General features: G+C 35.8%; 1 protein-coding gene across 1 annotated transcript in view; it reads left to right on the forward strand.

Moving 5' to 3' along the window:
- Positions 1 to 2,689: 2,689 nt before the first annotated feature.
- Positions 2,690 to 17,578, forward strand: part of LOC107692670 (uncharacterized) — a 20,906-nt gene continuing 6,017 nt past the window's right edge. Inside the window, exons 1-17 of the mRNA XM_016491836.1 lie at positions 2,690 to 2,733; positions 4,417 to 4,583; positions 4,721 to 4,836; positions 5,180 to 5,285; positions 5,375 to 5,468; positions 7,359 to 7,515; positions 7,610 to 7,799; positions 9,251 to 9,373; positions 9,464 to 9,517; positions 9,593 to 9,712; positions 9,877 to 10,035; positions 10,479 to 10,532; positions 10,643 to 10,685; positions 14,455 to 14,668; positions 15,373 to 15,452; positions 15,889 to 15,996; positions 16,100 to 16,180. Coding sequence (XP_016347322.1) covers positions 4,582 to 4,583; positions 4,721 to 4,836; positions 5,180 to 5,285; positions 5,375 to 5,468; positions 7,359 to 7,515; positions 7,610 to 7,799; positions 9,251 to 9,373; positions 9,464 to 9,517; positions 9,593 to 9,712; positions 9,877 to 10,035; positions 10,479 to 10,532; positions 10,643 to 10,685; positions 14,455 to 14,668; positions 15,373 to 15,452; positions 15,889 to 15,996; positions 16,100 to 16,180 — 1,701 coding nt within the window. The 5' untranslated portion in view covers positions 2,690 to 2,733; positions 4,417 to 4,581. The remainder of the gene's footprint in view (positions 2,734 to 4,416; positions 4,584 to 4,720; positions 4,837 to 5,179; positions 5,286 to 5,374; positions 5,469 to 7,358; positions 7,516 to 7,609; positions 7,800 to 9,250; positions 9,374 to 9,463; positions 9,518 to 9,592; positions 9,713 to 9,876; positions 10,036 to 10,478; positions 10,533 to 10,642; positions 10,686 to 14,454; positions 14,669 to 15,372; positions 15,453 to 15,888; positions 15,997 to 16,099; positions 16,181 to 17,578) is intronic.

The following is a 17,578-nucleotide window of genomic DNA, read 5'->3' on the forward strand; positions in this document are numbered from 1 at the left end:
TGTTGTATCATTCTTAAAAAAATAAAATTCCAAAATCAGTAGTTGATACAATGACACAAACCTTTATTTCGGATACTACCTAAATTTGTGAATTAGTAGGATATTTGCCTCCTAACTTTGAAAGAAAGGAAACATTAGACATCAGGTCTACTATTTTATTTTATTGTTGTACTATTTTATCTGAATTACAATAAACAGTTGTAGAAGAAGTTATTAGAAAGAATGATATAAGACTGTGTAAGTGATTACTTCAAAACCAAATGTGTCTGTGGCCACTAAACAGAGACTGCAATTCTAGGTAATTTCTGTCTTGACAGTATCTGTAAACACAGGTGATTTCCATTAAACAGCAAATGATTACAACAAAGCAGTTTGTTTATTTATTAAACTTCCATCAGAATGTGTAACATATACAGTATGTCCCCTGGGGATGTTTGGTCCCCAGAAAAGACTGAATTAAAAGTTGAGGTTAAAAAATAGACCACCTGGCGGGATTCCACAATTAGGATAAAAACAGGTGCAAGTGTTATTTAATTGTGGCCAATAGGTGTGGTGAAACTTATAAGAAATTGCATGACCATTTGTCAATTGCTGAAGAATCATGTAAAAAAAAATAAAAAAATTGAGACCTGACCATCAGAGACAGATCAGAAGAAGCGTCTGTCATCATGACTTTATTGCTTTGCTCAATAAAGTCTCTGCCTCTTGAACTTCATTCACAAGACAGAAGATTTTTCTCTGTACACTGTGACCCTGCATGTTTCACTGAAGCAGTTCTGTGGAAACAGTGAGAGCACAAGCTAGCACTTAATCACTTTGTGGTACAATTAAAAATGATTAATGTGATGTTTTGACATGTTTTTTAAAAATAGATTAGTTGGCAGTCCGCCATCCTTACAAAGCAGCAAGTGAAATAACTGTAGTAAGTGTTCGAAGATGAGCCAAAAAGAACATCTGTAACTGAGATAATTGGTTATGAACTGTGTAACTTAGAGTGGAAGCTGACTGAAAAAAATGGGCTCTAGTCAATAAGTTCCAGATAAAGTCCAAAATCAGACTTTATTGGGCGAGACAACTAATCCACGATGCACAACATCTGACTACACTTGCCTCTCACACTTTTATACAGTTCATTTTTGGAATCTCCCCAATATTCCCAGCACAGTTATTTTGGTTTTATGCAGTCTCTCTAACTGCCTGAAGCTATTATACAAGTACACTCCTTAAAGCATATTTTGTTAAAGCATGATTAATTTTTGACTGTATATAAATGTGAGATGCAAGTGTGATAGTCAGATGTTGTCTCGAACAATAAAGTCTGATTTTGGCATCTGGAACTTCTTGACTCGAGATTTTTTGAACAAAGAGAAGATTTTCTACAATAACTTTTATAGGATTACTTTACTTGTTTACTTTTTACTTTTAGTCATTTAGCAGATGCTTTTATCCAAAGCGACTTACAAATAAGAAAAAGTAATTAAAACTTAAAACTAAAACTCTATAAATACACACATTTAAGAAAATAAAAGAAATTAAATAAAAATGACAAATGCATACAACAACATTTCAAAACTAAAACATTTAAATGAAAATAAAAATAAAGCTAAAAACAATTCAAAAATATTAAAAGAACAAAAGGTAGGAGTATAATAATGATTCTAACATAACACTAAGCCAAACACCAAAAAACAACTACATATGTGTATGTACAGCCACACACATATACATATACATGTACATATATATAAATACATTAAATATATATATATTATTTCATTTCCATTTTGTATGTTGAAGTACTGAAATAACTCAAATTAAATAAAAGTAAAACTTAATAAAAAGCCTATATAGACATAATAAAAAAACGAATAAAATGACATTACTACAACTGTAACTAAAACTAAAATAGATAACTAATACAAATCAAAGTACATTAGTTCATCAGTAATCATAAAAAAAGAACACTGAGGCAAACACGCATGCTAAAATAACAACAACTTACTGACACATAGTAAGAAATAGATTATAAAAAAACTGAAACAGTTTTTAGGATTAAGGATTAAGGAGTAAAAGTAAGTGTTATATCTTCATGCAATAGCTACATGTCTGGTACATGTCCAGTGACTTGTGTCATGAAAACAATTCTAAATGTGTTAAAGATAGTGAAAAAAACAGTCAAAAGGTTTGTATTTGGTTTTTAAATTCTTCAAGAATGGTCAGTCCAACATACAGAAGCTCTGTAGTGAGAAAGACCGAAAAGGCTACTCAGTAGTGTTTTTTTATACTGATAGAGGCTGTCCAAAGATCGACTTGGATCTTCATCTTCTCAGATTAGTTCTAACAAGTCATAGCCATTCCTCTGTTTCTGTGCAAATGGAACATATGGAAAATAGAGAATATACAATATGGAAAATAGAATATAAAGAAAAATATAGAAATTTCCATAACACTTCAGAGTTCTTTTTTTTAAAGAGAGAGATTTTCTACAACTATATTAAGACTTGAAGTATAATATTATAAATATATTCATAATAAAAATAAATAAATGAATAAATAATAATATATTATATATTATTCACGAGTTTGAGGATGAGCCAAAAAAGGAGGAAAGGAGGAGACACCTGTGAATGAGGTCATTATGAACTGTATAAAACAGAGAGCTGCAGCTGAGATTGTATAATGTTCTGCAGCCATCTCGGCTCTGTTGGCTTGACCTTATAGCGCAACACGAAGGTAAACGCATTTTTATCACGAAAGACATATTTTCTATTATGTTGTCAACCCAAAAAGTTTGCTGGTTGCACTAAAGTTGCCTATCCTGATCACGTATACTGGGCAATTTTATCTGCACTTGAATTAGTCTGTTCTTGCTGTTGAAACTGAAAACGATGCATGTTGTGTTTCCGATGATGACTGTCTGTCTGGGTCTGTGCTGTTAACAAATATTTGACAGCCTCATATTGCCCTTTAGTCGGAGGGTGAACGAACTTTAGGAGGAAAGTGTAAACTATACGCACATCGTAAACCAGTCTTAAAGGGGTCATATGATGCTGCTAAAAAGAACATTATGTTGTGTATTTGGTGTAATGAAATGTGTTTATGCGGTTTAAGGTTAAAAAAACACATTATTTTCCACATACTGTACATTATTGTTTCTCCTCTTTGCCCCGCCTTTCTAAAACGCGTCGATTTTTACAAAACTCATCGGTCTGAAAAAGCGAGGTGTGCTGTGATTGGCCAGCTATCCAGTGCGTTGTGATTGGCCGAATACCTCAAGCGTGTGACGGAAATGTTACGCCCCTCACCATACTATGATGATGCCTGTCAGGCCGGAGCATGATTCAAAAACATGAAAACCCATTATAATCGAGGCATTCGTTGCATCCAGTAGGGACATAATTATGGATTATAATGACTTATACTGTCTTTTTATGCGTTGCATTGTGCCGCATAAACATAAAACCATGTCTGCATTTGCATTTGTGATCGGACTCGTGTTTTGAATCATCAGTGGCAAATCCTTTAAATGAAAACGTACTTGCAGACTGTGAGTCAGAACAGCCGGCATTGTAGTCTACTCTACCAGGATCAGAGAAAGGAAAAATTGAAATCGCATCATATGACCCCTTTAAATCCATAAACCATGGGTGTCATGTCATAAAATATTTTGAATACGACCGAATTTGTATTAAACGTGATCACAATTTAATAAAAAACATTGTAAGTTATTAGTTATAACGCTTTTATGTCCAAGGTTGTTCAAAGAACGAATATATTGTTTACAGCAAGCTAGCAAAGAACATTTACATGATCAAGGAACATTATCACTGACTTCTAGCGCGAGTTTAAGACCGCTTTAAATAAGTCCCATTATAATGAAGCTGTCTAGAATTTGTGAGAGTGCAAGATTCAGTCTGCGAGCCGAGCGAGCGCTCTGAACAAAACTCGTTTCAGCGATGACTAATCTAAACGCCTCTGATTGGCCATTGCGTTCATAAGCTCAACACATTCGTGTGTGATTGGTTATAATGCTCAAGGCCGTAAAAACGAGTATAAAGAAAACTGTGGCAAATTGAGCAGATATAAATTCAATGCCGCAATCGACACTTTTCATTACAGTATATTTTCACTTTTATTCGCGACAGCCGTAATATATTTAGTTTAATTGTGTTAAATTGTTGTTCAATTTGGTACCATTTTTGGCCCAAGCCCCTATTAAATTCTGACCTGTGTCCAGCACGCGCTCCGCCTATTAATAGTCTTTTTCTGTATTTGCCATGATTTTATGCGTTTTCCTGTTGTATTGTTCTCCTGTCTGGGAAGTTGATTAATTTTTATAATTTTATTTTGTCACTATTTCGTTGTCATGTATGTTATTTGATATAGCAATTTAATACTATCACATTCTTTTGGCAGTGAACGTTTTGGGTGGATTTCTTCTTGGAGTGGGCGGGTTTCGGAGAGCTTTTGTCTGGAAATCGTCGACGCTAACAACATTTCCGATTTCGTCAGAGTCACGTGATCCAGCTGAAGCGCCAAACTTTGAACGCGCGCGTTCAACGACTGTTCATTCGGTAAAACATGTAAGTTTTCTGACTGAGTAACAAAATAATTCGAACCAAATACATTTGACAGGTTTTCATACGAAACGTACACAATGCCAGCCGAGTTATTTTGGTATTAGAGGTTGTTTCTTTTCATTTTCTGTCATGTTTTGTAGGACGGAGCACAACATACCTATAATCATTTTGAGCGATGAAGATGATGATGGTGACTTTTTGAGGACCCACAACGATTCCTCTGTGCTGATCGTTGAAATTGAGAGGAACGAAGCAGGTAATCTGCGCTATATTTGTATTAAACGACACCAACAAAACTAAATGTTACCATGGTGCACATTAACATGTACGTTACCATAAAAGAACCACGTTTTTGGACTATATGTATCATATGGCAATACCATATTGTCTTTTACATGCGATAGAAATGCCGTGTGTGTGTGTGTGTAGAGAGTGTGTGAGTGTGAGAGAGACTATGGCAATAATATTTTTTTTCTTATATAATGGTAGTAGGCTACCTCTTTAAAGTTAATCACAGTACCATGGTGTACCATAAATACTATGGTATATGAATATAGTAATCCTTCTGTCATATCTCTGTTTCTCTTTGTTGATCTCAGATGTATCTAAACATATTGAAGAGTTGGATGAAGACTTGGCCATCACATACTCCCAAACTGCAACAGTGCTTCCACATGCAAGATATGACTGCACCCTGGCATTCTGGTCAGTAAAGCAGTGAGGCTACTCTTGTGTAAAGGACTTGTGTTGTGTCTGTGAGTGTTTACGTGCCTTTGTGTGCTTGCTTGTTCTAGTCGAGCAGAGCAGGATGTTTCAGGACCTCTACAAGACAATGCAAAGCACTGTGATCAGTGTTTCTGCTATATCTGTGACAAACTGGCATCCATGGTGAGTTCACTGGCTTCTAACCTAGGGTTTATGTTAGTGGATAAAACTTGTATGCAAATGTCAGGTTGTTACGAGACATCAGAAGGGAAAAAAGCTAATTACATTTTTGCATAGAAAAAGTGAGTCATTTTTTGGGTCCATTAGGCTGTTTTGTGACCTAATTTAACAATCAACAAAAACTTTTCGCTGACTGTTTTATTTATAGTGTGAATTCGGGCATACTACTCTTTTGGCGTACTGTTTTTTGCATACTATTCATAGTAGGGGAAGTATTTCATTTCGGGGACAGTGCCAGTTGCAGCTTAAACTTCTGCAGTTTATCTTCTTGCTTTCTTTGTAAGGGTGACGGACTGCAAACTAGTGATATATATCATTTTTAATTGTACCACAAAGTGACTGGTGCAACCTTGTGCTCTGATAGATTCTTAATGTAACGGAGCTCCTGAAATGAAACTGGAAATTCACTTGTAAAATTAAAGTTATCCCACACAATGATAAGATTATCAAATAAGATTGATCTGGGCTCGTGATCCAGGGTAGTATCTTACAACTGATACATGCCTCAGAGAGCTACAAAAATTAGCTCTAAAGTAAAACGGTATTAACATTCATATTTAAAATTTAAAAGTAAAAGTAAAATCATTCATATTAATTTATCATAGAACCTAAGACTTTACAAGTGTATGGGATGAACCAATGAACAGATTATCATATGGCCTCCTACTTTTATTATATATGTACACTTTCCGGTTAAACTTCATCCACATTGATCTTTCTCAACATCTCATAATAGACTTATCTAAAATATGTGAATCATTTTTAATTGAAAACATTTTATCTGACTCCCTAGACCAGGGATCCTCAAATTTGGCCCACGAGATCCACTTTCCTGCAGAGTTTAGCTCTAACCCTAATCAAACACACCTGAGTTTGCTAATCAATGCCTTCAGGATCGTTAGAAAATCACAGGTAGGTGAGTTTGATCAGGGTTGGAGCTAAACTCTGCAGTGAATTGGCCCTCCAGGGCAAGATTTGAGGAACCCTGCCCTAGACTCTCACCAGGACTACTGACCTTGACTACAGAAAGTAGCATTATTTACACAGCATTTGCTGATTAAACTTGAAACGAGAGACAGAAGAGAGATAAAAAGAACAAAATATCGAAGTCTTCTACAAAGCGTGTGAAAAAATGAAGGGGCCTGTGATCATAAGTTATCTGAGGCCTTGCATTTGAGTGACTTGAGTGATTAACTTCTCCATGCTTAAAAATCTAACCCTTACATGTACTGCATGACCTCATTTGGGCAGCGACCTTCTTGAAACCTTTGTCCTTCTCCACTAATTCCTCTGTCATAAGCATCATATATTGAGTAGCAATAAAGCTAAAGAGTACATAAAATAAAAATATTGACTTACACACTTGATTTATGCATATGTCAAAAGCAAAACGTGTCTTTCATGATAAAAATTTATGTAAGAATTTATGTAACTCGTGTAAAATTAAAATGATCTATATGCAGTGGCATTGCTTGAATGCACTGGTTACTGGGTTTATTCTTGTTGTTTCCAGGCTATTCTACACGCATATCTTAATGTCTAATAAAAAAATATACTATAACAATTGAAATAATATACTACAGTTTTCTTTCAGTATCATTGAGATAACTTTAAAGTTTTTTTTTTAATGGTTTTAGTTGCATATAACCCTGATTCCCCCCACCCCCAAGCTAAGTTTGCCTAACATGCACATAGATTTACTTGAACTAATCTTTCCTGAAGACAGTTTCTTCACATGGTGTGAAGTCTTGGTTTGTTTTATTTTGGCCATACTTACTGATTTAATACATACCAGGCTAAAAACAAGTCCACTTTTGTGTTTGTATTTAATAGTGCGAGCTCTGGACCATCCCTGGGATTTGCCACTGTAATGCCCATAAACACAGCGTCTACTGGAAAGCCCTCCGTGACAAGAGTCTGATGGGATTTCTGCATGAGTTGAACTTCACCTTTGACTCACTGGATATGGATTCAGACTTACGACGTGCAGGTATGTTTTCTCACTTGACTAAACTGCAGATTTATTGTCTCCTAGTCCCTTTGCCAGCCTAAATCTTTGATTCATTTGTGTGTTTATCTGGTAGAAACTTCACTGCAGATATTTGCTGGTAGTTTGGCAATGAAGTATGCAACTTTTTTGTTGGGGTTTGAGACTCCCAACCATTCAGCGAGCTGTCGGTGCACCTGTCACCGCAACATTAACAGCAATACACAGACTCAAACCATCGGATGTAAAGGATGCTATAAACATCACTTTAAGATGCTGGAGTATGAGTGAGTGGTTCTCCTTTTATATTATTTTCAAAAGTTGCTATTTGTATTTTGCTAGTTAAATTATCGTAAAATTATTAAATAAACCAAATTGTGGGGTGGGGGGGATCTTAAATTGGAAATTGTCACAGTTTTATTTAGATTATGTGGGTGAAATTGAGGAAATTGGTTTAAGGATTGTATTTTGCATAAGAAATAAACATGTTTTAAATTGTGTTATTATGGTAGCAAGATTTTATCTAACTATGGTCAATACTAGGTGTGTGCCATATCATGATTTTTGATCTTGGACGATTAAAATGTATCCACAATCTTCTTTTAAAGATATATCGTAGTATCGTAGTTCTGGCACCTCCATCTCAATATGCTGAACAACGCTACATATATTCACATCAAATGTTAACTAAGTGGTAGTGTTACACCAATGGGACACTGCACTTATTTTGCAGTCACAAAAGCACATAATTTGAATGTGTTTAAAGTCTTGCCAGTTAAACATTTAATTTGCGTGCTGTTCTGACATGCACTTTTTCTGAGTGCGTACACACTAAAAAGCCTGTCAAACAGCACCTGATTACTAGACTAAGTTATCTTTCACGTCTGATTGCACTGATACTGTGAAAAACACACAAGTTTCACATAAACTAGGGCTGCCCCCTAATAGTCGACTAACCATTAGTCGACGAGAAGAGGCTTGGTCGACCAAAATTTCAATAGTCACAGAAAAGAAATAAAATAAAATCCACAGGAAGTGGTGAGGTCATGCAGTCCATGGGACAGGTCATTAACGACTGGTCTTTGTGGTAATACAGTACATCTGGCAGGACATCCAAACGCTCGCCTATCGTTCATCGACCTCAAATATGGCTTTTCATCTGAAAGATGTAAGTAGTAGCAACTTTACATGGCTGCTCAATCTAATGTTAACCTAGAAAAAGTGCGCTATTCAAGTGTCTGTGTGGAGTGTGGAAGCTGAACAGTAGCTCGCACTGCAGGACAGATGGAGGTGCTGGTGCGCTCACTTACTCTTTAAAATACTCCGCCATTTTTGCTCATACAGATAAGGGCAATGCATCTTTTGAATCTGTAAAGACTCTGTTTATTTGTGTGCTTTCAAAATAACTAATTGTTGCGCTTTTGTAAAATAATGAAAGCAAACAGATGCGCTTTCTGCCGTCTCTGTATATTTTGTGACCTAAGGCTTTGTTTTTAAAATTAGTTTGGCTGTACTGCTCAGACAACTTGCAAAATAGTAAAACCAACATGAAAAAGAATTGATAAGATCATGATTTTCCTGAAAATAAAAAACGTGGTATGATATTATTGCCATACCTCTAATCAATAATAGTGATTCTTGCCTAACAACACCACTAATTATAATTATCAAATTCTGTAATCGGTGCATAAAACTGGAGTGCTTGCTATACTAAAATTGTTCTTTTTTGATTTTGCAGTTACACTGTTGTGAGTCAACATATCAAAATGTTTTTGAATGAAGCAAAGAAAGAGAATCCAAAAGCTTGTGTTGTGATGCTGCTAGGGGCTATTAAGCTTTTCGTCAACCACACAACTCCTGGGTAATGTATTTTACGCTATTGCGCATTCTGACCCATCTTTACAATGTAATGCATAATTACAGCTCTTAGTGTGTTATATCTCCCTTGCAGAAATATACATGCTGCTAACACTGTATCTGAAACCATGTCAATGCTCCTGTGGAGGTAATGCTACAAACAAAAGTTATTTTGTGTGTTTACTTGGAGTTTACGTTTTCTTAAACTGTGTTTGTCTTCCAGATTTATGACAAAGGTGTGGACGCTTTTAGTTGGCTTTGATTTTTCTGGCTCTTTTATAAAGCAGCTGGAGTCTTTCTACCAGAAGCTTCCTCTGCCTTCAAACTGCACATTGCCAAAAAGGTAACACCACAACATCACTTGCATTTGGAAAAGCTTCTTGAAGAATATTTAATCCACAAAGGAAATTCTAATCATCATTGGCTCCTCTTATGTTGTTTCCTAGTTTAAAGAATTTGCTTGCTAATACACTAATTGTTCAGTTGAGTTGTTTTTTTTGGCTGCAGTCTGAGTGTGCTACCTTGGGATGATCCCTTGCTCTCTGCTGTGATGAAAGGTCAAAACATCACTGGAGAGAGGCAGGGCAAAGGTCAAAGGCATCAAGTCTTGTGTGAACCTCTGGTTGTGATTCAAGCGAGAGTCTGTAAACTTCAACAGCAAAACAAGTAATGCTTCTTCCTTAGTGTACTTTTTTATGCTTTGTTTACTATTAAAGTGCTCTTAATTTACTTGAATGATATGTGTAATAAATCATATAGGCCAGCAAAGAATCTTCATACCCAAAGCTCAGCAGTTGTTGAATTCAAATATCGGTAATTCACAAAGTTCTGTGCATACTTAAAACAAAAGTATTTTTTTTTTCACTAGGAATAATTAAAAAAAATACTACAATGATCGATAATAGTATATACCCTATTTAAATCCATTCCAGAGTTTTTCCCTTGTAAACAGCACGGAAAATAGTTTGGAGATTCTGTGTAGACTAGTGATTATTATTTGAGTTATTTTGTAAGTGTCATTGCTGTAGCCCTTGCCAACTCTAATAAAATTATAATCTACCCTTAGATTATTAAAATTACCCTTAAAATTATAATCTACATGTTGTTAGGTACCGTGAGCTGGCTCGCTATCTCAAAGTTGTCAAAAGCATCAATAATCCCACGTGAGTTACAGCTGCATGTCATGAATATACATTGTGTTATATACTCAGATTATTGTTATTACTAATTATGGTCCAATCTTTCATTGTATTTCTGTCTGTCTGGGATTTAGGCTGCAGAGAATGAAAGACTTGGTTCCCCTCTACCTGTGCAAGGTAAATTGAAATAAAGCCATTTCCTTCATTGCTTTTTACATTAATACATTGTCTGAAAAGGAGTGTAGAATTGTGAAAATGCATTTAAAAAATAGTTTACCAAAAAAAAAATTAAATTTTGGTTAATTTACTCACCCTCAGGGCATCCAATATGTAGATGAGTTTTCTTCCATTGGAACTTGGAGATATTTAGCAGTCCAAACAGCTGATAAAAACATCACGATAATCCACATCAGTCCAGCCCATCAATGATCCTCATATTAAGTGTAAAACTAAATGTTTAAACATTTTTAAACTAGCTTCCAGCTCTAAAGCTATCTCGTCTGAATCAGGAGAGAAATATGCACAGATCAAGCATTATTTATAAGCCAAAACAGTTCTAAACAAATGTGCCTGTGGAGTTGGATGTGAGAGGACAACAGGAGATGGCCTCTTTCACTGGAGTGTTATTATGGATTGTGGATTTAAAGTGATCGTTTAAAGTTAAAATGTCTTGATGGATTTGATTCTTAGAAGCATGCAGCTTTTTACTTCGCAAGATGTTTATTAATGGACTGGAGTGGATTACTTGTGGATTATTGTGATGTTTTTATTAGCTGTTTGGACTCTTATTCTGACAGCACCCATTCACTGCAGAAAATCCATCGGTGATGTAATTTTGAATTTCTCCAAATGTGTTGCGATCAAGAAACAAACTCATCTACATTTTGGATGTCCTGAAGTTGAGTATGTTCTCAGCAAACTTTAATTTGAGTAAACTATTGAAGTTACGGAGTTTTCTAACTTATTGATACAAGGGATTTGTGGCGAGTATGCAAGGAACTGTTTCCTAAAATATAGGGCCAGATTTACAATGAGCTTGTGCCAGCGCAAACCCTCATTCGCGTTAAAAAACTACTGTCAGGATTTACTAAAGACACACAGTGGGAAATTAGCACTGAAAAGGCGTGGACACAGTTGTTTTTGCGACTCACCTTATTGAATTAGGCATTTGTAGGAGTTTCCCTTTTGATTGATAAATTTATGGGAGAAGAGTATTTAAATGATTCACGCAACACAATTTACTAAGATTTGCGCTTGTCAATTCACAGGTATTTGTGGTATTATTTATCGCCCCAAAAAAGCATGTCTTAAAGCAGGCGGTAATTTGCGCTGCTCTTGGTAGATTGCGCTGGTCATTATGGAAATGAGATGTGTCTGTGTTCTTGAATGTGCACCTTGTCAGTAAATCACCAACAGAATTTTCCCCTCCCATCGACGCTTTTATGGAATTGCACTTTAACGCAAATTTGCCTGGTTTAGTAAATCTGGGCCCGTATTCACAAAATATTTTATCTTACCACGAAGTGTTCTCCTACATAGCAATAAAAGTGTTTAGCTAAGAGTTTTCTCTTAAAACCTATTCACAAAGCTGCTGAGACAAACTTTTACTAAGGAATAGAGAGAAGTCTTAATCTAAGAGTAAGGGCGGGGTTGACCTCGTTGCTATGGATGATGTCAGCATGCTTACTAATAGAGGTCGACCGATAGTGGATTTTACCGATACCAATAGCTAGGTTGGACCACACTGGCCGATACCGATTAATCAACCGATAGTTTTTAAAATACTGAATGAAAACTAAAATAGTGCTTTACTATTAAAATAATCAGTACTGAACCATACTTTGTAAAGCAATACAAACATTAAAATTAAATATTAATTATATACTGTATTGTTCATTAAAGTTAGTTCATAGCTTAATTAACTAATGTTAACAGAAGCAACTTCAAAATGTAAAAACAGTATATGTTGAAATTAACACACTCTAAGATGGCCATCTTTAAATATCTACACAAAGGCCATAGCATTGAAATTACATGCATATGGATATTGTATGTATGCTCTCACACTTTAATTGCTTCAATTCTAGAACACTTGATTATCTAATCAAAATAACAAAATATTGCAGTCACACACTGGGCAAAAAGCACAGCGCCACGTCTAGGAGAACTCGCAGGTATCAGGGATCTCACACACCAGACGCGTCGCGTTCAGTTCAAGCAGCGCCCTAAAACAGTTTATTTAATCACCAAACGGGCAAAAGTTCTAAAATGATCAAAAAAGCGGCATTGATGAGTCTGAAGTTCGGTGTTTAAAAAAACCTGGCAAAACGGAAAGAAAAAGTGCAATCTATATTATAGCTCTCTATATGAAGCATACAGACTTTATTAGAGCCACAGAAACACAAATTTTTCACTGAAAAATACACAATTTTAGAGCCTATGAAGTCATTATGTACATTAACAATGTTCTGGGACAAATATAATGTACATTAATGTAAATCTGTGTGCGCGGCAGGATTTCTGTCGGCTGCATGAACATGTTTGCTTTCTCACGTCACAGCTTTAAATCTGCAAATTCGCTGGCTAACAAATGCAATAAAGTGACCAGCTGGATATAAAATAATGCAAATAGATGTTAACAATCGTGACATTAAGCATTTGTGTCGGACTTGCATGTATTTTGGTCACATTGTTTTAATCATTTGAGGTCCTGCCAATGTCCTCTCAGCCTTGATAGCAAACATACTGCTGTTCTTTCTCCACTAATGCAGCATCTAGTTAACAAATGAATTACTTAGTAATGATTTGAAAACATGCACTATAGTGTACTGTGTACATACTGTTTTGTTACGTGCTGTCAGTGATTTCCGCCTCTAGAGGCCGCTCTCTGCTGTCTTAATGACAGAAGAGCTTCTCAGCCGCTCCAGCAACAGACGCAACCCGGAAAAACTATCGGCATGGATTTTTGCCAATTGCCGATAGTTCCAGCAATCAACTATCGGTGCCGATTAATTGGCAAAACAGATACATCGGTCAACCTCTACTTACTAACAATGTGCACAGTGATTGGCTGATATTCTCTGTCAGAGATTTATTCATGGAAATATTGTATTATGTTTAAAAATAAAACATGTTAATTGCCACATTCAAATAAAGATTTTAAAATGTGTCTAATCCAGGACTGATTAAACCAGTATTTGTTCAGCTTATTGTCAGCCTCTTACATGTATGCTTCTCAAAAACAATTAGCGGATATGCATATAAACAGCCTTTTAATTAACAGAGTAGAATAATCATGGCTGATAGTAATACATGCAAATGTAAAAAACAACAAACAAACTGGATGCAAGAACAGCTGTTACTTCTTGCCCAACTGAATGAAATGAAAACAATGATATAATCAAAGGAAAATTTGGAGTTGGGGTAACCTCCAAAACCAAAGGTGATACCTTTTTAAAAGGTCATTATCATCAAATGTTTCTAAAATGTTTGTTCAGAGGCAGATTGCCGGCAACAGCCATTTTAGGATAGTTTGTGGCTTGGTCTTAGTGACTTAGCAGTCCTCTTCACTACTCCTAACCTATCACAGAATTAGTAGCTAGTTTTAGTGCTAAAACGCTTTGTGAAATACTCTCAGAGCAAAAATGTAGGAGTTCTAAATTTAGGATTGACACGCCCATTATTTTTAAGATTTTCTCCTAAATCGACTAGTTATGAGCTACTTTTAGCCTTAAGATGTTTTGTGAATACAGGCCCTGGCCCATAATCTTTATTAAAAAAATACATTTATTTTCCTCTCAAAGAGGAAATGCGGTGGTTGCGGTCCCCAGTTTAAAAACTCCTTTTTGTGTTAAATTATGCGTAATGTTTGCATATAATCAATGGAAAAGTTAATGAAAGTGATAATGAAAATGCCACTTTTTGAGTGTTATGTTTGTGTGTTTAGGATGGTGACTACAGTGGTGCAGTCTGCCACATGTTATCACTATTGCCCGGTGCCACTTGCCTTGCTTCCTATCTCACACCTCAACAGTTCAGAGCTTATCTCAGAATTCTCACATCAGGCCACGCCCCTGATGTAGCACAAGAATTGGATGCAGGAAATGGCCATATGATCATACCTGATCCTTTACTGAGCACTAAGTGGACACCGATCGAAGGTAGAGAATTGACAGCACTCTTATCCTCTTGTCAGAAACATACACAGAAATAAAGTCTGATTCCGGCCAGTACGTTCAGATCTTATGAGCTAATCACCATTGTGTTGCAAAGGCACTTACAGGAATAGTTTAAGTAGAAAGTAGAAGTTTAAGAGTAAAATGTTAGAAAATGTAAGAAACACTGACAACTCATAATACAGTTTCTGTACGTTAAAGTAGCCAGGTGTATTCAACTGGTTTGTTGAGGGAACAGGACTAACTTAGGGACAAATGTGACATTACACCCTCTGCTAACAAATAGGTATTGACATTTTTTAATATCTTACAATTGTAGGGCTATTATTTACAAAGTAGGAAAGCCAGAGAAACTTAAAAGGTCTGCCATCTTTGTTAATATCAACCCATATAAGGAAAAACATGCCCATTTAATATAGAAATGCTGTTTGACATAAATATACTTTTCCTGTTTTTAATCCTTAATCCTATTCAATAAGGAAAATTCAGTTGTACATTTGCACACTCGTTTATCTTATCAGTAGTGAGTGCAGAAAGAACTTCAGGATTGAATACGCTGCTGATTTGCAGCTTGACAGTCACAGATCACATAACTTTCAGATTAAAGTTTTTTTTATTATTATTATTATTATTGATGGCATTCAAATGTAATGCTTAATGTGCGATTTGTTTCTGTACTTTCATTGAAGGTTCAAATTCATTCAAGATGATGGAGGTACTGAAGTTTGCACTGAGGGTTCTGGACTGTAACAACATTGTTTTTGCTGATGTAGGTAAAATGGTATATGTTATTTTATGTAACTTATTATTTCATGTGCAAATGCTTAGTTGACTTTTGTGTCACATTTGAATTCAATACTTTTACCTTACCATTTTATTTATATTTATTGCTGGCCACCAACATGTATTTTGAGTTTGTTAACTGAAACATCAATTCGTGTATTTAGCTTTTATCCCTTGCATACTGAATGTGCGGCAAACAGCACATACCACACTCTACCCACAAGGGTGGAACTGTATCTACTGTAACATTGTGATACAGTATTAAACACCAGTTAGACACTACCTATCAAAGTCATTGTGATTTTAGTTTTTTTCTTAACTCTTCATGTGTGTTGGCTTAGTACTCATTTGCAACTAGAGTGTGCTGTCAGTGTCTTTTCAAGGTCTGGCTGCTTTTATAATGACTGTCTCTATGTTTTTAGTCAGAAACGTGGGTGTATCTGCTCAGCGTTGTCAGTTCCAGTTTTACTACTCCAGATGGTGTTCCTGTTGGTGCATTCTATGCCGAGCCTGACATCACCTATCAAACGGTGAGAGGAGTGTGTTTATTTAGTGTCTGTCTGGATGGGGAGAGGATTGGAAAACTTACTGAGATGTTATGATGGAGACTGATAGCTGTTTGTTTCTGCTCAGGTGACCAGAGATGCTGCCAGTGCAATTCTTGAGGAGCTGACGACAACTTCCCGTATACATATCTCCAAAATCTTTGAGAGTGTGAGTTTTAATGAATTAAATCTTTGCAATTTTTTTTCGTCTAAACGTTGGGCTTTTAATGACTGATATTTATGTGGGAAATGACAATATCCATGGTTCGTACGGTCATGAAAAACCTGGCAAAGTCATGGAATTATAAAACAGCAATTTCCAGGCCTGGAAAAATAAATAAACCCACAAAGTTTTAGAAAAGTCGTGGAAATCTATTTCACAAATCTCTGTATGATAGAATTGTTTAATCAGGTCCTGGATTTTGGTGCAGGGTTGCGCATATATCGCAAACATTTATTCAGTTTAGCATGTAGGTTAGATGAGCAAATAAATCCACACAGACTGTCTCGAGTGATTCAGCTGTACCGCGTAGGGATGGGCAATATGGGCTTAATAAATCACAATAATTTCTGGGCCCGTATTCACAAAACATTTGATCTTACCACTAAGAGTTCTCCTAAATAGCAGTAAAAGTTTTTAGCTAAGAGTTTTCTCTTAAAACCTATTCACAAAGCTGCTGAGACAAACTTTTACTAAGGAATAGACAGAAGTCTTAAGCTAAGAGTAAGGGCGGGGTTGACCTTGTTGCTATGGATGATGTCAGCATGCTTACTAACTATGCACACAGTGATTGGCTGATAGTCTCTGTTAGAGATTTATTAATAGAAATATTGTAGATCGCAATATTATGTTGCCATATTCAAATAAAGGTTTTACAATAAAAATGTTAATTGCCACATTCAAATAAAGATTTTAAAATGCAGGCTAAGTGTCACTAATTAAACAAGTAGTCTATATATTCAGCTAATTGTCAGCCTCTTATGCTTCTTGTAAACAATTAGTCAATATGCGTTAGGGCTGCCCTCGACTAAAGATTTTTCTGGTCGACTAGTAGTCGTTCATTTTAAGCATTAGTCGACTATTAGTTGCACTTTTATTAATAAACCATATAAATAATAATAATGAGCCTTTAATTGCCTACATAGCCTAATAAAAGCTCAAGCGCACGCAAAAAAGGCTTGCCACAGTGCACCGGCTTATAATTATGAATGTGTTAGGGAAGTCAGCAAGTACACTGCATTAACGTTTTAATAATTTATTGTTACACTACTGCTTTCTGTTTTCGTTTTAAGAGATGAAGTCAGCTAAACTGACTCGTCATCTCCGCAGTATGCGCCTGTACGCATGTTTCATACGGATTACATAATCTGAGAATATTTTTTTTCTATTTGAATTGGTTCATTTAAAAGTTTCACTCTCTATAGATATATTTTCCATGTCTGTAATAAGGCAAGCATACACGGAGTTTCGAAGTGACGTGCTCAAGTTCACAGAGTCCGAGACGGCAGAAAGCGCATCCTGTTTGCTTTCATTATTTAACAAAAGCGCAACGTTTCGTTGTTATTC

Source organism: Sinocyclocheilus anshuiensis, unplaced genomic scaffold (genome assembly GCF_001515605.1).
Source record: "Sinocyclocheilus anshuiensis isolate Anshui unplaced genomic scaffold, SAMN03320099.WGS_v1.1 scaffold50, whole genome shotgun sequence".
NCBI classification, from domain to species: Eukaryota; Metazoa; Chordata; class Actinopteri; order Cypriniformes; family Cyprinidae; genus Sinocyclocheilus; species Sinocyclocheilus anshuiensis.